Consider the following 17,802-nt stretch of genomic DNA (forward strand, 5'->3'; position numbering starts at 1 on the left):
CATCTGGCTCCTTGAGTAGTTCCGTCAAGCATCGCTTAAGGACAATAATCAACTTCAAATGACAAGACTGGATCAAACATAATTTATTTCTGGAACATAAACCAGTCTAGTAGCTATGCTATTAAGCTATGCTCACCACAACACATCTCTGGTCAGTAGGCTATGTGAGGATGGATGATAACTGCTAGAAATGGGGCAACTGAAAACCAAGGGGACACAAGAGATACTTTAATGTATTACCTCAGCCAATGTGACATCACAGCTGAAAGCTGTGAGACAATGGAGAGCAGCCTGCAATCAAGAAAGGAGTGACTCTAAAGGCAGAAACTTTGAATAGGTCGTGAAACAGAGACTATAGCAAAAAGGGATGATGGAATAATTCATTTTGTGTTCAGAAGTCAGTCTCGCACTAACCTTTTGAACTTCAGCTTCATCTTCCAATTTTTAAGACAACTAGATATTTCTGCTATAGAGACAGTCAAAAAACAATGGAGAGAAAGCTATGGATGCTAATGTTAGTTCATTCTGATTTCCATAATGATAAACCCTATTATAATTTTGCAGTTCATTTCTGTTCTTGAACAAGATTGAAAATTATTCACAAGGTGACCCTATATGGCTCATATTAATTATTCCAAATAGCCTATTTCCATTTTTATAATGAAAAATGTACAGATGGGAAAAGTTGACATTTGCAACTCTAGTAGATTCTATTATCTGTTCAAAATGAACCAGGAACAATTGAACTCAAGCTTGACAGCTACCCCAAATCCTGACACTTAATGAGCAGAAAATACCAATTTAAATGGCCAGTGTCACTTCAGAAATATCAGTACACCTTTTTTGAAAAAGACCTTCTATCAAAGATATATAACCAGTGCTCTTTGGCTTTATTAAAAGTAAGTAATGGGCATGGATATTTCACTCCTTATTTGTATGGCCTTTTTCTGCTGAGGCAAAGTGTAGTTTCTTAGCCAGTTTCTTTTCTGTTAGGCTTGTAACTTGGTCAACTGGGGAAGCTTTCCATAATTTATCCACGATGAATATGCATTTGGGTGACCTTTTGTTCAGAATTCTTTCAAAAATAAAATTCTTAAATAGGAAGAGGTTTAATTTATCAAAAAAATCTGCGGGCAAAAGAAAAGGTCATTGTGTACATGGCACAATTAGAAAACGCATCTGACATTAGCTTTTCAATTGATGGGACTGAGAAAGGAAGTGGTACGTGTATTTTCTGCCCTAGGCAAGGGTAGGGAAAGTTCATTTATTAATTTGTCTTGGTCCAGACAACTTAGTAGTATGATGGAATCTTCTATTAACCGATCAATGGTATTTCCTGAGCACTTACTGTATGCAGAGCACTTACTACGCACTTGGGAGAGAACCATACAGTAGACTTGGTAGATATGTTCCCTGTCCACACTGAGCTTACAGTCTAGATGGGGAGGCAGACATTAAAATAAATTACTGATTCATACCTAAATGCTGTGGGGCCGAAGGTGGGAGAGGGAGTAGGGGAAATGAGGGTTTAGTTGGGGAAGACCTTTTGGAAGAGATGTGCTTTTAATAAGGCTTTGAAGGTGAGGAGAGTGGTGGTCTATTATATATGTTGGGGGAGGAGTACCAGACCAGACGGATGATGTGGGCAAGGGGTCGGCAGTGCGATAGATGAGATCAAGGTACACTGAGAAGGGTGTCATTAGAGGAGCAAAGTCAACATGCTGATTTGTAGTAGGAAATCACTGAGGTAAGTTAGGAGGGGGCAAGGTGATTTCAATCAGTCACCAAAACCTGCAGGTCTCACCTCCGCAACATTGCCAAGATCCGCCCTTTCCTCTCTATCCAAACCGCTACCCTGCTCGTTCAATCTCTCATCCTGTCCTGACTGGATTACTGCATCAGCCTCCTCTCCGATCTCCCATCCTCCTGTCTCTCCCCACTTCAATCCATACTTCATGCCGCTGCCCGGATCATCTTTGTGCAGAAATGCTCTGGGCATGTTACTCCTCTCCTCAAAAATCTCCAGTGGCTACCAATCAACCTACGCATCAGGCAAAAACTCCTCACCCTCGGCTTCTAGGCTCTCCATCACCTTGCCCCCTCCTACCTCACCTCCCTTCTCTCCTTCTACAGCCCAGCCTGCACCCTCCACTCCTCTGCTGCTAATCTCCTCACTGTGCCTCGTTCTCACCTGTCCCGCCATCGACCCCCGGCCCACGTCCTCTCCCTGGCCTGGAATGCCCTCCCTCCGCACATCTGCCAAGCTAGCTCTCTTCCTCCCTTCAAAGCCCTACTGAGAGCTCACTTCCTCCAGGAGGCCTTCCCAGACTGAGCCCCCTCCTTCCTGTCCTCCTCTCCCCTCATCCCCCTGCCTTACCTCCTTCCCCTCCCCATAGCACATGTATATATGTTTGTACGTATTTATTACTCTATTTTATTTGTACATTTTTATTCTATTTTATTTTGTTAATATGTTTTTTGTTGTCTGTCTCCCCCTTCTAGACTGTGAGCCTGCTGTTGGGTAGGGACCGTCTCTATAGGTTGCCAACTTGTACTTCCCAAGAGCTCAGTACAGTTCTCTGTACAGAGTAAGCGCTCAGTAAATACGACTGAATGAATGAATGTCTCAAAGCTGATGGTAAGGAGTTTCTATTTAATGCAGAGGTGGATGGGTGACTACTGGAGGTTCTTGAGGAGTGGGGAGACATGGACTGAACCTCAGCATAGGAAGCATTTCCGAGGACATGTTTATAGGAATTGATTACAGTGAGAGTGGTTCGTGCAACACCACTCACACCTTCTCATCCTTGCCAGTTGAGTTCCCACTGGGGCATGGAGCGCAACAAGCAAGAAGGAAGGAAGGAGTGCAGTACGTAGTTAAGCAAATGCAATAATTCTATGTACAAAACCTAATTATGGTCCCAGTCATCTCACAGTAGTGCTAAGGTTGTGCTGTAGCTCCATAAACTAGCAGGCGGTTACCAGGGTAGTCAACTATCTAGCCCTTGTAGTGTTCACTGCCTGTATTAGTTGGCTATTTTCTGGGTTCCCGTTAAGACCTTTACCGAGTAAGATGCCCTACGTGTTTTTAGTTTGCAGAAACCTTCACCAATGATGGCATAGCTCCAGCTTGCTGAGGTATGGGATCGAATTCGCAGGGGAACATAGTAATTTAATGAGTATTCGATTCTGATTCGGAGAACCCTGAATTTGGAATCCCCTCCTTCCTCTCCCCCTCTTCCCCCTCCCCATCCCCCCGCCTTACCTCCTTCCCCTCCTCACAGTATCTGTATATATGTTTGTACATATTTATTACTGTATTTATTTTACTTGTACATATTTACTATTCTATTTATTTTATTTTGTTAATATGTTTTGTTTTGTTGTCTGTCTCCCCCTTCTAGACTGTGAGCCCGCTGTTGGGTAGGGACCGTACAGTGCTCTGCACACAGCACAGTACAGTGCTCTGCACACAGTAAGCACTCAATAAATGATTGAATGAATGAATGAAAGAACTATATTCAATGCAAAAAATAAGTCTTAAGCAGCTATTTTGCCACTTCCTGAAAGGAGGAAAAGATGTACCCAGATTCTGGAAGAAGCATGCTAGTCTTGCCTTCTGGAACAGTAATGTTATATCTTTCCACTGCAACCTCCTCCTGCAAAAGAAACAGCACAGAATAAATGAGTGCTTGATCTAGTGTGTACATGTTCTTCCGGTAAGCTAGTCACTATCTCATCTAATCTAGTTCGTTGCTCTGCCTCTAACAGCCTGTCGTGGGAAGTCAGTCTATCTTTGTCACGGAAATGTCCAGAGAAGGGAGTTTCTTAATCAGGGATATTTATGGATTGCTTTCTGTGTTCAGAGTACTATACTAAGTGCTTGGGAGAGTAAAATAGAGTTGGTGGACATGAGCCCTACCCTCAAGGAGCTTATGATCTAGAGGGGGAGGTGGACTTTGTTACAGGTAGGGGAAGCAACAGTGGTTATGGATATGTATGTAAGTGTGGTGGGGATGGGGCTAGTATAGGCCATGCAGAAGGAAGGGAGAACAGAGTTAGGAGATAGTCAGAGTTAGTCATTTTCTCTCCATCCAAACTGCTACTATGTTAATCCAAGCACTTATCCTATTCCGCTTTGATTACTGCATCAGCCTCCTCGCTGACCTCCCTGCCTCCTGTCTTTTCCCACTCCAGTCCATACTTCCCTCTCCTGCCAGATCATTTTTTTTACAAAACCATTCAGTCCATCTTTTCCCACTCCTCATGAACCTCCCGTATCAAACAGAAACTCCTTACCATCAGCTTTAAAACACTCAATCCCCTTAACCCCTCCTACTTCACCTCACTACTTTTCTGTGATGACCCAGCCAGCACACTTCATTCCTCAACTCCAACCTACTAACTGTACTTTGATCTCATCTATTTTACCACCAACCCCTCGCCCACATTCATTCATTCAGTCGTATTTATTGAGTGCTTACTGTGTGCAGAGCATTGTACAAGCGCTTGGGAAGTATAAATTGGCCCACATCCTGCCTCTGGCCTGGAATGCCCTCCGTCTTCATATCTGATAGATAATCACTCTCCCCACCTTCAAAGTCTTATTAAAAGCTCTTCTCCTCCAAGAGGTCTTCCTTTACTTAAGCCCTCATTTCCTTTTGGAAAGTCTGAAATAATCACCTCATTTATCTTTTTAATTCCTAGTGATTGGAGTGGAAATGAACAATTCTAGCCTGGAAGTTTCTCCTCTCTTTTTCAGGTGACTGTCCATGAAATCAGGGGGAGCAAGAAATCAGGATTATAGTGAGAGGGGGCCAGGAGGAGATTGGGATAGATTAATCAAAGTAAATAAGTAGCATGGGTTCAGAGAAAGATTTCAGAAGCTTTGGAGATTTGCCTTCAAGTTTCTGGAGATTAGTCATGAAACTTCCACGTGTTCTTCATTGAGAATAAATTGTGCCTCTTCTCCATCACAATTGCAAAGGCATTATGTGCCAAGTAGTAATCATAAAATGGGAAAAAAAAACCCAAACTGCTGCTCAGAGCCTGGAATCCCCACAATTTCTGCTTCCCTGAACCCAGTGATCAGCAATAGCATTTCACCTCCTCATTATGTTCTTTTAGAAAACTGAACGCTTGCACTTCATTTAGGCACTGAACTGTTACTTACAATACCTAATCTTCATTCCTGATATTTTCATTTGTTCTCACTAGGGCACAGGCAATTACCACCTTGTTAATGGTAACATCTGCTTCCTTCATTAACACTGCTTGTTTTGCTCCACTGATGGTTTTATATTGCTATATCAGAGTCTGTGTTACCAGAAGAGTTGGTTTGACTCTTCTCCTGAATTGTGTTCTCTGATAGAACTGCTTCATTTTCACTTAGCACAGTCTAAAGTTTCCACATTGCTTTTTATGAGGACAGAAGTTGACAGAATTACTGCATTTTCCCTTAAGTTCAGAGTCTTACAAATGACAGCAAAATCATAATATTCAATATTTGTATTGAGGCTCTCCTTAGAGCCCCATAAAATGTTGTATGAACAATATCCAATCAGCCTCACTCTGCTCTCCACCGATAGTAGCCACATGTAGGTCAGCCTCATCAGCTTCTTTTCCAAACTCAGAGACATTCCTGACCATTTAGGTCAGCTAATACAGGATACCAAATTCAGCTGATCACCGACTTCTCTGATTTCAAATTCAGGGATCGGATAGATCATTCTGTTGCTATTAAATAAACTCTCTTTGTAGGGGTCAAATTAAGACTATCCTTACAAATATCAGAAAGAGCTGTACTCTGTGCAGGAATGACAGAGGTAATGGAAGAGACAGACGGAGACCGGGACAGAGACACTGAGAGAGAAAAAGCCACAAAGACCAACAGAGAGATGGAGAAAGACACTGACATAGAGATGATAATAATGGGCAGAGATGAATAAGAAAGATATGAAAGGGAAAATGGAGGGGAATGGAGGGCTCTTGGTGGACGCTGCCTCTACATTCAGCACTGCATGATTGATGACACTCTTTCTAAGATAAATGAGCCCATATACTTGGCTCAGTGGAAAGAGCACGGGCTTGGGAGTCAGAGGTCATGGGTTCTATTCCCAGCTCCGCCACTTGTCAGCAATGTGACTTTGGGCAAGTCACTTCACTTCCCTGTTCCTCAGTTCCCTCATCTGTAAAATGGGGATTGACTGTGAGCCCCACGTGGGACAACCTTGATTACCTTGTATCCCCCCCAGTGCTTAGAACAGTGCTTAGCACATAGTATGTGCTTAACAAATACCAATATTATTTATTTATCATGTACTGCTCTGTCACTTTTATTATTTCTCTTATTTATGTTGCTTCAAGAGGATTATTAAAAGGCCCTACTGAGAGCTCACTTCCTCCAGGAGGCCTTCCCAGACTGAGCCCCCCTTTTCCTCTGCTCCTCCTCCCCTCCCCATCGCCCCTACTCCCTCCCTCTGCTCTACCCCTTTCCCCACCCCACAGCACTTGGGTATATTTGTACACATTTATTATTCTATTTTATTAATGATATTTTTATAGCTATAATTCTATTTATCTATTTTGATGCTATTGATGCCTGTCTACTTGTTTTGTTGTCTGTCTCCCCCTCCTAGACTGTGAGTTCGTTGTTGGATAGGGATTGTCTGTGTTGCCGAATTGTACTGTTCAAGCATTTAGTACAGTGCTCTGCACTCAGTAAGTGCTCAATAAATACTCGAGCTGTTCCCCCCCCAGCTTGGAACTCCCTCTCCACATTCTGATCCTTCCTAAAATCCCACCTCTTCTAATAAGATTTCCCCAGTCTAATTTCCCAACATCTTGAGCCATATCATCCCTTCATCCAACTCTAGCACATTTTTTTATGGTGCTTGCTAACTGTTTACTATGTGAAATAAGCCCTGGGGTAAATAAAAGAAAATCAGATTGGACACAGTCCCTGTCCCACAAAGAGCTCACAATCTTAATCCCTATTTTACAGATGAGGTAACTGAGCCACAGGGAAGTGAAGTGACTTGTCCAAGGTCATACAGCAGACTAGTGGCAGAGATGGGATTAGAATCTAAATGGGAGAGAACGTATGAATTTATTTACACCCTCTTTAATACCCAAGTATATATACCTGCTGAATTTATTTTTTTGACCACTTCAATTGTAAATATTTTGATGCTTCTCTCCCCCATTAGAACATAAACTCCTTGTGGGCAGGGAATGTCACTTTGTTATTCTGTACTTTCCAAGTGTGTAGTACAATGCACCAAGTGAGCACTTCATAAATTCTGCTGCTGCTATTACAATGTAATAGTTGTAATTAATGTCTGTCTCCCCCTCTAGATTGTAAGCTCGTTGTGAGCAGGGAATGTGTCTGTTTATTGTTGTACTCTCCCAAGCATTTAGTATAGTGCTTCATACAGTAAGTGCTCAATAAATACGATTGACTGACAGACTGACTGCAAGTAGTACATTGTAAACCCCTAGAAGGCAAGGAACATGCTTTTTGATTCTTTTGCTCACCTCCAAGTGCCTAGTACAGTATTCTGCACACAATGTGTGCTCGATCCATACTATTGTTTCATGATTGACAGGCTTCACTTGCTGCTGGAGGAAGGGAAGACCCGATAGGTTGCAATCAGGATAGGGTAACTTCATTTAGAGGCTTCAGAAAGTTTGTGAATCCAAGAGGTAAAATCAGAAATGCTAGTAATAATTCTGGTAGATGTTAAGCACTTACTAAGTGCCAAGTACTGCACTAAGTCCCAGACTCACAGTTTGTGGGAGGGAGAACTGGTATTGAAGCCCCATTTTAAAGCTTTAGAACCAGACTCTGCAAGAAGCAAATATATATGTTGTTAATGTGAACTGTGCTGTTTCTTATTAGTATTAGAATTTAAAGGCTTTTTGCTCACCCACACGTTATAAATTGCAGTTTGGGAAATTCTTCTGCATTTAAAAACCATTAGGGACATAATTAGTGAGAGCTTGTCCCAGCAAAGTAAAGACAAACAGTACATAGGCACCTTTCTCAAAGCCACACCAGTTAAAATGAAGACTGACTTGTAATTTCCCTCTTTGTAGCTGGACCATAGTGCTAAAGTGTGTTAACACTGTGCAATCATATTTTACCCCCCAGAAGCCCTGATCTGAATCCAAGCTTCAGGCATTTTTTTTTAATCCACTTAGAAATTGACTTGAACTTTACCTGGAATCCTACAAACACATAATAGTTGGTGAGCCACTCGCCAGTAATAATAATAATAATAATAATTCATTCATTCATTCAATTGTATTTATTGAGTGCTTACTGTGTGCAGAGCACTGTACTGAGTGCTTGGGAAGTACAAGTTGGGAACATATAGAGATGGTCCCTACCCAACAGTGGGCTCACAGTCTAGAAGGGGGAGACAGACAACAAAACATATCAACAAAATAAAATAAATAGAATAAATATGTACAAATAAAATAGAGTAATAAATACGTACAAACATATACAGGTGCTGTGGGGAGGGGAAGGAGGTAAGGTGGGGGGGGGATGGGGAGGGGGAGAGGAAGGAGGGGGCTCAGTCTGGGAAGGCCTCCTGGAGGAGGTGAGCTCTCAGTAGGGCTTTGAAGGGAGGAAGAGAGCTAGCTTGGCGGATGTGGGGAGGGAGGGCATTCTAGGCCGGGGGAGGACGTGGGCCGGGGGTCGACGGCAGGACAGGCAAGAATGAGGCACGGTGAGGAGATTAGTGGCAGAGAAGCGGAGGGTGCGGGCTGGACTGTAGAAGGAGAGAAGGGAGGTGAGGTAGGAGGGGGCAAGGTGATGGAGAGCCTTGAAGCCGAGGGTGAGGAGTTTTTGCCTGGTGCGTAGGTTGATTGGTAGCCACTGGAGATTTTTGAGGAGGGGAGTAACATGCCTAGAGCGTTTCTGCACAAAGACGATCTGGGCAGCGGCGTGAAGTATAGATTGAAGTGGGGAGAGACAGGAGGATGGGAGATTGGAGAGGAGGCTGATGCAGTAATCCAGACAGAATAGGATGAGAGCTTGAATGAGCAGGGTAGCCATTTGGATGGAGAGGAAAGGGCGGATCTTGACAATGTTGCGGAGGTGAGACCAGCAGGTTTGGGTGACGGATTGGATGTGAGGGGTGAACGAGAGAGTGGAGTCGAGGATGACACCAAGGTTGAGGGCTTGTGAGATGGGAAGGATGGTAGTGCTGTCAACAGTGATGGGAAAGTCAGGGAGAGGGCAGGGTTTGGGAGGGAAGACAAGGAGTTCGGTTTTGGACATGTTGAGCTTTAGATGGCGGGCAGACATCCAGATGGAGATGTCCTGAAGGCAGGAGGAGATGTGAGCCTGGAGGGAGGGAGAGAGAGCAGGGGCAGAGATGTAAATTTGGGTGTCATCAGCGTAGAGATGATAGTTGAAGCCGTGGGAGCAAATGAGTTCACCAAGGGAGCGAGTGTAGATCGAGAACAGAAAGGGACCAAGGACTGACCCTTGAGGAACCCTTACAGTAAGGGGATGGGAGGGGTAGGAGGAGCCCGCAAAAGAGACTGAGAATGAATGGCCGGAGAGATAAGAGGAGAACCAGGAGAGGACAGAGTCTGTGAAGCTGTTTGGATAGCGTTTTGAGGAGAAGGGAGTGGTCCACGGTGTCGAAGGCAGCTGAGAGGTCAAGGAGGATTAGGATTGAGTATGAGCCGTTGGATTTGGTAATCAGGAGGTCATTGGTGACCTTTGAGAGGGCAATAATGGCATTAAGTGCTTACTATGTGCAAAGCACTGTTCTAAGTGCTGGGGAGGATACAAGGTGATCAGGTTGTCCCACGGGGGGCTCGCAGTCTTCATCCCCATTTTACAGATGAGGTCACTGAGGCACAGAGAAGTTAAGTGACTTGCCCAGAGTCACACAGCTGACAGTTGTTGGAGCTGGGATTTGAACCCATGACCTCTGACTCCAAAGCCCGGGCTCTTTCCATTGAGCCACGCTGCTAATCAGCTAGTGGTTGGGCTCTTTATGGTACTAGATAAACATTTGGATTTGCGCTGAAGAAAAACAAAATAGTGCTGTTTCACTTAGAGACAGACAGGCGCCTTCAAGGCAGCCTGATTGTAGAAGCAGTGTGGCCTAATGGAAAGAGTATGGGCCTGGGAGTCAGGGGACCTGGGTTTTAATCCTAACTCTGCCATGTGTCTGCTGTGTGACCTTGGGCAAGTCACTTCTCTGTGCCTCAGTTACCTCATCTGTAAAATGGGGATTAAATCCTATTCTCTCCTACTTAGCCTGTGAGCCTCATGTGGGACAGGGAGTATGTCCAACTGATTAAGCTGCCTCCTCTCTGACCTCCCTGCCTCCTGTCTCTCCCCACTCCAGTCCATACGTCACTCTGCTGCATGGATCATTTTTCTACCAAAACATTCAATCCAAGTCTCCCAAATCCTCAAGAACTTCCAGTGGTCGCCTATCCACCTCTGCATCAAACAGAAACTCATTACCTTTGGCTTAATAGCACTCACTCAGTTTGCCCCATTCTATCTTCTCTCTGATTTTCTACTACAGCTCAGCCCACACGCTTGGCTTCTCTAGTGCCAGCTTACTCACTGTGTCCTGATGTCATCCATCTCGCCACAGACCCCTTTCCCATGTTCCATGCTAGAGGGAGGACTTTCACATCCTCCATATACACCAGATCACCACTCTCCCACCTTCAAAGCCTTATTAAGGTCACATTTCGTCCAAGAGGCCTTGCCCGATTAAGCCCTCCTCTTCCCAGCTCCCACTCCCTTCTGCACTGTCTGTATTTGGATCTGTGACCTTAGGGCATTTAATATTTGCCCCACTCTTAATCCCATGGCATTTAGGGATATCTATAAATTATATTTTATAAATTATACTATTGTCTGTCTGCCCTTCTACACAGTAAGCTCATTGGGGGCTTACAGTTCACGTTTCCCCACTCCTCAAGAGGCTTCAGTGGTTGCCCATCTGCTTCTGTGTCAAACGGAAACTCCCTACCTTTGGTTTTAAAGCACTCAATCACCTTACCCCTTCCTACCTCACCTCACTGCTCTCCTACTACAACCAAGCCCACACTTTTTAACTCCTCTAATGCCAACCTACTCACCGTACCTCTATCTCTTCTATATCACTGCCGAGTACTTATTATATGCAGACAGTAAGGACCCTAATAATGACATTTCTTAAGCTCTTGCACTATATGCCAACTTTATTCTGTGGTGCTCCATTTTTTTCAGAACTCATCTTATTTCAGAACTTTTTGCCAAGTGTCATGAAAAACCCTTCTGGATTGATAATATGCTACTTTTTTTTTATTTTGCAAATCTGGTCATCCTAGGATTGTAACCAGAGCATAGCTCATACTTTTCCTCCTTTGTGATTTTATTGTGGAACAATCAAAAAGGTTTTCCTCTGTTAAAAAAAAAAATAACTTCTGCTCAATACATGATAGGCTTCTTGTTCTGCCTTCTGTCAGTAGAGCCCTGAAAGTTTGAAATCTTTTTTCATATGACATTATCTTTGCAGGACATTTTAGGCAAAGATGCACTTTAAACTGGCATGCTGGTAAAAAAAAAAAAAAAAAAGAAAAAAAAATCAATGTAACGGTTGGAAGAAGTAATTCAAAATTCTAAAAAGGAATGATTTTCTCTTGTCAAAATCAAAACAGAAAAAATCTGAATCACAACTGAGATAGTTTATTTCTTCATACATTAGTTGTTCATCCTTTGAATTGTCCATTCAAAAAGTATTGTTAAGACCTGGGCATTCAAGTTGACACTCTTCAGAAGAATAATTCCATGATGTAGTAGCCCAATCCAGAACCCCTTTGCTTCTTGTAAAATTGGAGGACATTTTACAATGATTCTTTTTCACATCTTACCATACAGAAATGAGAATGAAACAAACTGTAAATGAACAATATGAACAATGAACAGTTTTGAGTAAGTGTACTGAAAGATTTTTAAATTCATTTAAATCAATGGGATGGTTTACTGTCCTGAAGTAGCCTATTCCTCTCCAGTTAAGGGAAGAAGCTTAAGGAGAAGTGGGATACCAAGCGAATCCATGATTCTAATCATAGCATGCCTGACAGAAGTTCTCTTTGCAGCTAGAAAACTCCAAGCCATGGCCTATAGTTCCTGGAATGGCAACAGGACACGCTCTTCTTGTACATCAGGGAGAGGTGTTGCCTACATATTAGCTTTTAGTAAGCCAACTGTGGGCAGGAAATGTATTTACCAACTCATTCATTAATTCATTCAATCATATTTATTGAGCGCTTACTGTGCAGAGCACTATACTAAGCGCTTAGGAACTGTGCTTAGTATGGTATGGTGTCTGGCACATAGTAAGTGCTCAATAAATACCATTGATTGATAGTAAGCATAGAGTATCTGTTTTGCCATCAGCTCTCACTTAACCAATACTTCGATGGTTAATGAACACCTCACAAGGCAATTCTGTTTAGTGTAAAAACAACCAGGTCTGAAAGAAATGACAACACGCAATTTTTTTTAATGGTATTTAAGTGCTTAGTATGTGCCAATCACTGAACTAAGCGATGGAGCTAGTCAGGTTGGACACGGTCTATGTCCCATGTGGCGCTCACGGTCAATCCCCATTTTACAGATGAGGTAACTGAGGCACAGAGAAGTGAAGTGACTTCCCCAAGGTCATAGAGCAGGTAAGTGGCAGATTCAGGATTAGAACCCAGGTCCTCTGACTCAGGCCTGTGCTCTTCCCGCTAGCCCATGCTGCTTTTCTATACTAAGCACTTGGGAGAGTACACTACAATAGAGTTGGTAAACATGATCCCTGCCCTCAAGAAGCTTCAGGCTTCTGGTCATCTTCTCAACATTCCTCCTATCCCTGGGTAACCTCGAAAATTTTCTGTACTGATTCTAATCATGTATTTCACATAAAGTTCTAAGATTTAGTGTTCTTTTTGGGTAAGACTAAAAATGTGTAAGGCTCCAAGTATTCTTACAACCTACATCTATTATAAATAATAATTGCAGCATATTACAGTGTAAGTGCTAGTTGTCTAATTTTCCCATCCAATTTAATTTCCAAAGTTTTATAATTTAAAGAATAGAAAGAGCAAGACCTGAATGTTAAATGCCATAACTTGCCAATATCTTGGAAAGTGCAATAAAATTATAGCTCTCGTTTAGAACAAAGAAGTCTTTTCTTTGCTGATAATTAGCATTCACATTCAGCTAGTAATGATCTCCTCCCACAAGTTGCCCTTTTGGTTCTTATGCATGAAGGAAGCTTGGGAGGTGTTTTATTTTGGGGGGATTTATATGGTTAAATTCCATCTCACCTAGACTCACATAAGCAGCAAGCCAGAAAGGTCCTTAAGAAGTTATTTGGCTAAACCCTGCCCTGGGCACTTAAATTAATCATTCACCTAAATCATCCAATATAAAGGTGATTGTCAAACCTATTTTTCCAGTTCTCCAGGGGTAGAGAGCCTTAAAATTCTTCCTTCAAGTTTGTTTAAGACTGTTTCCTCTGTGAAATGGAATGCAACTGGTTTTTCTTAAAGTAGCCCTTTACTTGAGGCTAGGTATTACTTTATTGGCCCTTAAAATGCTCTGGATTATAAACTGCACCTGGGGCTTCGAATGGAAAAAAATAATGGGGAGGTTGCCAGATGAGAGAAGGGGAGGAAACTGAGATTAGATACAAGTCAGCCAATCCAGTGCGTACTGTGTGCAGAGCACTGCACTAAATACTTGGGTGAGTACAATGTAACAGACACATTCCCTGTCTACAATGAGTTTACCGTCTAGTAAGTGCTTAACAAGTACCATAAAAAAGAAGTTAATTTTTAATTTCCAAACAATGGTGCCTCCTGCTATTTACAGTCCTTAACCCATACCATTCACTGAGAAAGAGGAGAAGAGAAATGGGATGATGGAAAAAGAGTGGAGGAGGAGAATGGGTAATAGGAGAATAGTGTGAAAGGAGAACAGGTGATGGATGGAAAAGATCTTTTTTTTTTCCAAATATGGGGACAGAAATGTGCCCAGAGCCACAAGCTTATATATAGCCACACAGTCACATAGGCAGATTTATAATAATAACGGTATTTGTTAAGCACTTATTGTGTGCCAGGCACTGTACTAAGCACTGGGGTGGATACAAGCAAATCAGGCTGGATACAGTCCCTGTCCCGCGTTGGGCTCACAGTCTCACGACCTTGACTCACGGACACTCAGGCCCATGCTCTATCCATTATACCATGTTGTTTGGCCCAAAATACCCATTCAGCTCCAGACAAAATGAGTAAGCAAACAACTGAGGTTTCCTGTCATTCTACATATGTCTCCTCTTGCCTCCAAAAAAAAAATCCCCACTTCAAATGGTAGTAGTCCTCTCTACAACAAGCAAAAGCAACTCACCACTGGCTTTAAGACACTCATTCAGCTCTCTCTCCTTCATTCAATAGTGTTTATTGAACACTTACTGTGTGGAAAGCACTGCACTAAGCACTTGGGAGTGCACAATATAACATCAGACACATTCCCTGTCCATAACAAGCTCACAGTATAGAAATGATGATAGCAGTATTTGTTAAGCCTTTACTATGTGCCAAGCCCTACACTCAGCACCTGGGTAGAGACAAGATAATCCGGTCCGGCACAGTCCCTGTCCCACACAGGGATCGCAGTCTAAGGGAGGGAGAAAAGATGTTTAATCCCCATTTTACAAATGAAGAAACTGAGGCCCCGAGAAGTGAGGTTGCATAACAGGCAAGTAGCAGAGGCATTCTCTTCTACTGCACCCTCACACTCTCTCTCTGTTCCTTTATTTACTGTGTCTCGTTCTTGTTTTTCTTGAAACCATCCCCTTCCTCCTGCTGAGAACTCCCTCTCCCTTCAAATTCAACATACCACAGCTCTCTCCTTTGTAATAGATGTTCTGAAATCACATCTCCTTCAGATTTTCCTCGATTAATTTCTAATCTTCCCTACTGCTTAGCCTGCATGTCTGCACCACCAATTAAATACAACTCTTGTAAGCATTTTTGAACATGTCTTACGTACCCTATTACTAAGGCACCAACTTACGCACATATCCCTTTCACCTTCTTTCTATCTGTAATTCATTTTAGTGTCTGCTTCCCCCAAATAAATTGCAAGCTCCTTGAGGGTAGGGGTCATGTCCACTAATTCTGTCATACTCTTCCAAACATTGAGTACGGTGCTCCAAGTAAGCGCTCTATAAATACTCTCGATTTCATGTTTTAATTATTATTATTATTATTTTAGATTCATCTGTGCAGTTGCTCTTAGATCTGGGTTCTTCCACCATCTCTTTTTACACTGGCCCATAGAATATAAAGCATTTTTAGACAGCTTTTTTTCTATTAAAACGCCAGTCTTAGGGGTGGATTAAATTTAGTAAACCACCCCTTGGCCTTCTCTTTTCAGATGGAATAACGCCAACTCCTTTAACCTTCCTTCTTAGGTCCTATTTTATATCCCTTTTGTGTTACTCTCTTTTCTGAACCTTGACTGATCCCCATGGCTTCTCCACATGTCCCTTAAAATGCAGAAACTAAAACTGGAAACATTAGCGAAGAGCTTCAGAGATGAAACTTTGCTACAAATGGAGAAATATTTTACTTTGGACACAATCTCAATCTTTTAACAAAAGCTAAACTACCATTTACAACTCTTGTTTAAAACTACTTCTCTGTTCTCAAGACTTTCTGTAAAATAACAAATTGTTAGCATGGTGGTAAATACTTAGTTGGAGTAGATTTTCATTGCTTTCTTAAACTTCAGTGGTGTGTAAGCTCCTTGAGGGCAGGAATCATGTCTACCAAATCAGTTGAATGGTTCTCTCCCAAACACTTAGTACAGTGTTCTGCATAGTATGCACCCAATAAATTGATCGAATGCAGCTTTCTTGCTAACACCTTCCTTTTCTCCTTCGAAGGGGTGCGACATCGATTGTGTACAGATGCAGACAGAAGGGGACGCAGAAGTCATATGCCCTCAAAATGTTAAAGAAAACGGTAAGCCTAATTTTTTATTCATTTATGCCCCAAAGCAGTCCGGGACAATTAATTCAAAAGTGCTCAAGGATTCAGGCCTTTTGGCATCTAGTTTCCTGTTTATACCTTGGCCATATGTGTGTCGTTGACCATGTGGTTGTCTCATAGTAGTGGGAAAACTGTTTGTGCTCTGTCACCAAAGTCAAGCTCCACATTAAAAACAAATGATATTTGGGTAAGCAGCAAGTATTCTAATTGAGACAAGAGTGAACTTTCTTGACATTCAGCAGGAGCACCCAAAATCCTGTGTGTCTCATAGTGGCAAGGATTCTGGGTCCCATGATGCTTCGTGACCTGTCAGTTGAACGATGTATGCTCCCTTTTGGCCATTTGCTTGGTTGTTCCAACATCCTCCCGAAAGGGATTCCAAGCCATCCAGCCAGCTGTCAAGGTACCTAAACGCTCATCTGTAAAAGGAAATAGTCATAACATCTTGCAGCACCCTACTACCAGAATCAATCGGATAGTTTCACAGAAACCGGATACCTGAACCTGGTTTCCCATCCTTCACACATTCTGTGCTTCCAGGTCAGGCTGAGTGTATGACTTGGAGTAGGGAAGGGCTTTCCTTCTAAGTACAGCCCTTAGATCCCCTCTCAGGATCGGACCTGGAGAATTTCCAGTACTCTACCAGTCTCGGCTATGGGAGGGAGAGTCAAACAGAGGCCTACCTATTCCGTCCCCTAGCTTGGGCAGTGGCTAGAGAGTGGAAGGCAAGTTGCTACAAATCAAAACTTACCTGTGCTGGGCAGCATTGGCATGGGAAAGGGTTGAGAGTGGAGAATCAAGTTGACTCCTATCTGTAATTCATTTTAGTGTCTGCTTCCCCCAGATAGATTGCAAGCTCCTTGAGGGTAGGGGGCAATGGTTAGCCACTTCCATATTTTTACCAAGAAAACTATGGGTAAACTACCAGTATGATTGCAGGTGGAGGTGGGGCATTCTGGGAGAGAGATGTCCATGTAGTCTCTGTGGGACAGAGATGACTCGACAGCATAAGACAACCCTTAGAGAAACTGGATTTGACATGTGGGAGATTAGAAATATCCATCTGCCAGATCCAGAAAAGCCAGGTTTAGCTTTCGGTTCTCATACACACTTGCCATGTCAGCATCTAGGGCAAGGGCCTGGGAGTCAGAAGGTCATGGGTTCTAATCCTGGCTCCATCACTTGTCTGCTGTGTGACCTTGGGCAAGTCACTTCACTTCTCTGGGCCTCAGTTGCCTCATCTGTAAAATGGGGATTTAAGACTGAGCCCTATGTGGGACAGGGACTGTATCCAACTCTATTTGCATGTATTCACCCCAGGGCTTAGTACAGTGCCTGACACATAGTAAGTGCTTAAATACAGCAATTATTATTATTATGACTATAAGACTTTAAGTTCCTTGGGGGGGCAGGGAACATGTCTCTCAAATCTGTTATATTGTAGTCTCCTGAGTGCTCAGTATAGTGTGCTGCACACAGTGAGTGCTCAATAAATACCATGGATTGCACCGAGGTGGCTACTCTTTGAATCACACTGCTGCTTGATACTCTGCTAGATGCAGCACAATGAGAAGAGTTTGCTTTTTGCAAGTCCTCCTGCTCACTAATAATACTAATACTAATAATAATGATGATAATGATGGCATTTGTTAAGCGCTTAACTATGTACCAGGCACTGTACTAAGTGCTGGGGTGGATACAAGCAAATCGGATTGGACATAG

At 42.8% G+C, this 17,802-nt stretch overlaps 1 protein-coding gene across 1 annotated transcript in view; it reads left to right on the forward strand.

The window, feature by feature from the left end:
- Nucleotides 1-17,802, forward strand: part of CAMK4 (calcium/calmodulin dependent protein kinase IV) — a 241,572-nt gene that overhangs the window by 90,811 nt on the left and 132,959 nt on the right. The window contains exon 2 of the mRNA XM_038770360.1: nt 15,975-16,053. Within this exon, the coding sequence (XP_038626288.1) occupies nt 15,975-16,053 (79 nt within the window). The remainder of the gene's footprint in view (nt 1-15,974; nt 16,054-17,802) is intronic.

The sequence above is a fragment of the Tachyglossus aculeatus genome, chromosome X3 (assembly GCF_015852505.1).
Source record: "Tachyglossus aculeatus isolate mTacAcu1 chromosome X3, mTacAcu1.pri, whole genome shotgun sequence".
In the NCBI taxonomy this organism is placed as follows: domain Eukaryota; kingdom Metazoa; phylum Chordata; class Mammalia; order Monotremata; family Tachyglossidae; genus Tachyglossus; species Tachyglossus aculeatus.